Source organism: Lynx canadensis, chromosome X (genome assembly GCF_007474595.2).
Source record: "Lynx canadensis isolate LIC74 chromosome X, mLynCan4.pri.v2, whole genome shotgun sequence".
In the NCBI taxonomy this organism is placed as follows: Eukaryota; Metazoa; Chordata; class Mammalia; order Carnivora; family Felidae; genus Lynx; species Lynx canadensis.
This window is the reverse complement of record NC_044321.2, coordinates 23038624-23041935: the sequence shown is the minus strand read 5'-3', so window position 1 is coordinate 23041935 and position 3312 is coordinate 23038624. Positions and strand designations below refer to the sequence as shown.

Genomic DNA, 3312 nt, shown 5'->3' with positions numbered 1-3312 from the left:
AGGTGATTATGTCTCAAGAGACATTGGAAGAAGGCTTTGCTATGGGTACATAGCTCGTATTGGTTCATGGAATATAACAATCATAATAAGAAAGTATTATGAAAATAACTTGAAAAATATTTGAGGAAACAAAGTCTTTAACTTGGTATAGAAACAAATAGTAAGAGTTCATGGCTTAATATTTGAATGATGGGACAATTAAATACTGCAATCATAGAGGTGTCAATATTTCAGTTGATGACAGTCACAATGAAGCAAAACTCACAAGACTATAAGAGACTCTAAGATATAAGATTATTATCCCTCTATGATATTAACATTTAAGAAAGATTAGACTTTTTTAGTTGAATTTGTTTCACATGTTACATAAAATTGATCAAAAAGGCAGTTTTCAGGGGCACCTAGGTGGCTCAGTCAGTTAAGCATCCGATACTTGATTTTGGCTCAGGTCATGATATCACAGTTAGTGAGTTCGAGCCCCACGCCAGGCTGTGTACTGACATTGTGGAGCCTGCTTGGGATTCTCTCTCTCTCTCTCTCTCTCTCTCTCTCTCTCTCTGACCCTCCCTCATTTACTCTCTCAAAAATAAATAAACAAAGAAACTTAAAAGATTTTTTTTTTAAAAGGCAGTTTGCCAGGCGTGCACATCTTTTTATTGATTTTTACTATGGCATGTGATTAAAGTAACTGCTTTTTATCACTTTAAAAGACTTTTTTTTACAAGACAGTCTGCTGCTCATTTGTTGACTATAAGAAGTAATATTTTTAGGGGCACCTTGGTGGCTCAATCAGTTAAGTATCCGACTTCAGCTCAGGTCATGATCTCACGGTTCATGGGTTTGAGCCCCATATCGGGATCTGTGCTGACAGCTCAGAGCCTGGAGCCTGCTTCAGATTCTGTGTCTCCCTCTCTCTCTGTCCTCCCCCATTCATTCTCTCTCTCTCCCTCAAAAATAAACATTCAAAAAGTAGTATTTTTAGTAAGATGTTAGTAATGTATATATTTAAGATTTCAAGGATTCACAAAGTACTTGAGAAGGCAATAATAAGAGTATCGAGACATATGCTTATCCAGAATGAGCATGATAGTGTGAAGTAATGGGGTATGATAATTGGTGAACAGAAATGATATTTTGTGAAATAAAAATCAGCTGGTGTTCAGAAATAAGAATACTTTTGAGGGGGAGTAGAGATTTCTTGATTTCTTGATTTCTAGATTAATTTATATATATATATATATATATGAACATATTTTTAAAATATTCATTGTATGCTATTCAGACATTAACACAAGGCACACTTATTTTTAAAAGTAAGGAGCTGTCCCAGGAAGAAATAAAAATCACCCATAATTTCCTCTCAAGAGATAGCTTATCTCTGACTGACTTATTTCACTTAGCATAATACTCTCTAGCTTCATCCACATCGTTGCACATGGCAAGATTTCATTCTTTTTGATGGCTGAGTAATATTCCATTGTGTATATGTGCCACATCATCTTTATTTTTTTATGTGTGCAATCATCTGGTTTATAAAAAGATGCAACAAAATTCAAATGATACAAAATATCAATTTCAAAACAACATCAAAAGTGAGTGTATTTAACCATACTCAGCTTATAACAGAGCAAATGGGTAAGAAGGAGAATAATTAATGTTATAGCATATTGCTACATGAACTGGCAACAGAAAAAGTTGGTAAAGGAAGGCAGAGGAACTCTATCTTTAGAGTGTTAGAATTAGAACCGAGGGGTTCCATAATCATCTGGCATCTGCTCAATGTTGTACCTATAGTTAGAAATGTATATGATGGGAACTCCAGGGATCTTCTCGATTCTGATCCTTCGTTTAAGGTCCCGGTCAACTGTGGCCACAATGTAACACTTATGCTGAGTTACTCTCTTTACTAGGCAGTCATCTGCATAGGTTCCTTTGTATGTGCATGGTAATCGTTCAAATCTTGGATCCTTGGTGATCCTTAGAGCCACTCGATACTTTTGCCCCAATTTCTCAATTTCAGCCATTACACAGTCAGTTATACAAGGGATACACTTGGAATACAGACAGCCCATCATTGATTGTACTAAGTGAAGTTTGGCTTTAATGGAAAAGTTGATAAAGTTGGTATCAACCAGGATGTGGTAAGGTGGGCCCAGCTGTGTGTTATATTGGAAGAATAAGCAAGAAGGATGTTGGGGGACTTCTCTTCCCTTGCGTGCACTTGGATCTTTCTTTTCTTTCTTTTTAGGTTTCAATCTATCCTTCTTTTTCAGCCTCTGATCTTGGAGACTAAGCATTCGCTTCATGGTTGCATACTTTCTTGCTTTCTTTTGCTTCCCCATGTTCACGCCGCACTCTTGTTTCTTCTGGAATCCCACATCGTCTTTATCCATTCATCTGTTGATGGACATTTGGGCTCTTTCCATAATTTGGCTATTGTTGATAATGCTGCTATAAACATTGGGGTGCATGTATCCCTTTGAATACCATATAATTTCACTCATATGTAGAATTTAAGAAACAAGACAGATAATCATGGGGAGTAAAAAAGAGAGAGGCAAACCAGGAAATAGATTCTTAACTGTAGAGAACAAATTGAGGGTTGCTGCAGGGGAAGTGAGCAGGCAGATGGGTTAAATAGGTGATGGGGATTAAGGAGGGCCCTTGTTGGGATGAGCACTGGGTGTTACATGTAAGTGATGAATCACTAAATTCTACACCTGAAACTAATATTACACTGTATGTTAACTAACTAGAATTTAAATAAAAATTTGGAGAAAGAAAGAAAGTAATTATATTCTCATAAGTAGAACATGTTGAATAGAAAACAGTATTAAAGTATTAACTATAAGGGATGCCTGGGTGGCTCAGTCAGTTGAGTGTTCAGCTCTTGATTTCAGCTCAGGTCATGATCTCATGGTTTGTGAGTTTGAGCCCAGTGTTGGGCTCTGCACTGACAGCAAGGAGCCTGCTTGGGGATTCTCTCTCTCTCTCTCTCTCTCTCTCTCTCTCTCTCTCTGCCCTTTCTCTCCTTGCTCTCTCTCTCTCTCTCAAAATAAATAAATAAACTTAAAAAGTAAAGAAAAATAAAGCATTAACTATAAGAAAGAGTCTATTAGATATATTTTTTAAAGTTTATTTACAGTGTTTTAAATGTTATTTTTAGTATTTGTTGCACTTTCCCAGTCTACATTCTTACTTTGTTCATTTATTTTACATACAAAATTTTATTTTTTTGTAGTTAAATCTGTCATATTTATCATTTATTTATGTTTTCTGAATTTGGAGTCATATTATAAAGGTCGTTCTTTC

General features: G+C 35.9%; 1 protein-coding gene across 1 annotated transcript; it reads right to left on the bottom strand.

Moving 5' to 3' along the window:
- Positions 1 to 1739: 1739 nt before the first annotated feature.
- Positions 1740 to 2390, bottom strand: LOC115507559 (rRNA-processing protein FCF1 homolog). The gene has a single exon (XM_032592208.1). It carries the CDS (start codon positions 2340 to 2342, stop codon positions 1740 to 1742), a length of 603 nt encoding a protein of 200 aa, XP_032448099.1. The 5' UTR covers positions 2343 to 2390.
- Between the last annotated feature and the right edge of the window lie 922 nt (positions 2391 to 3312).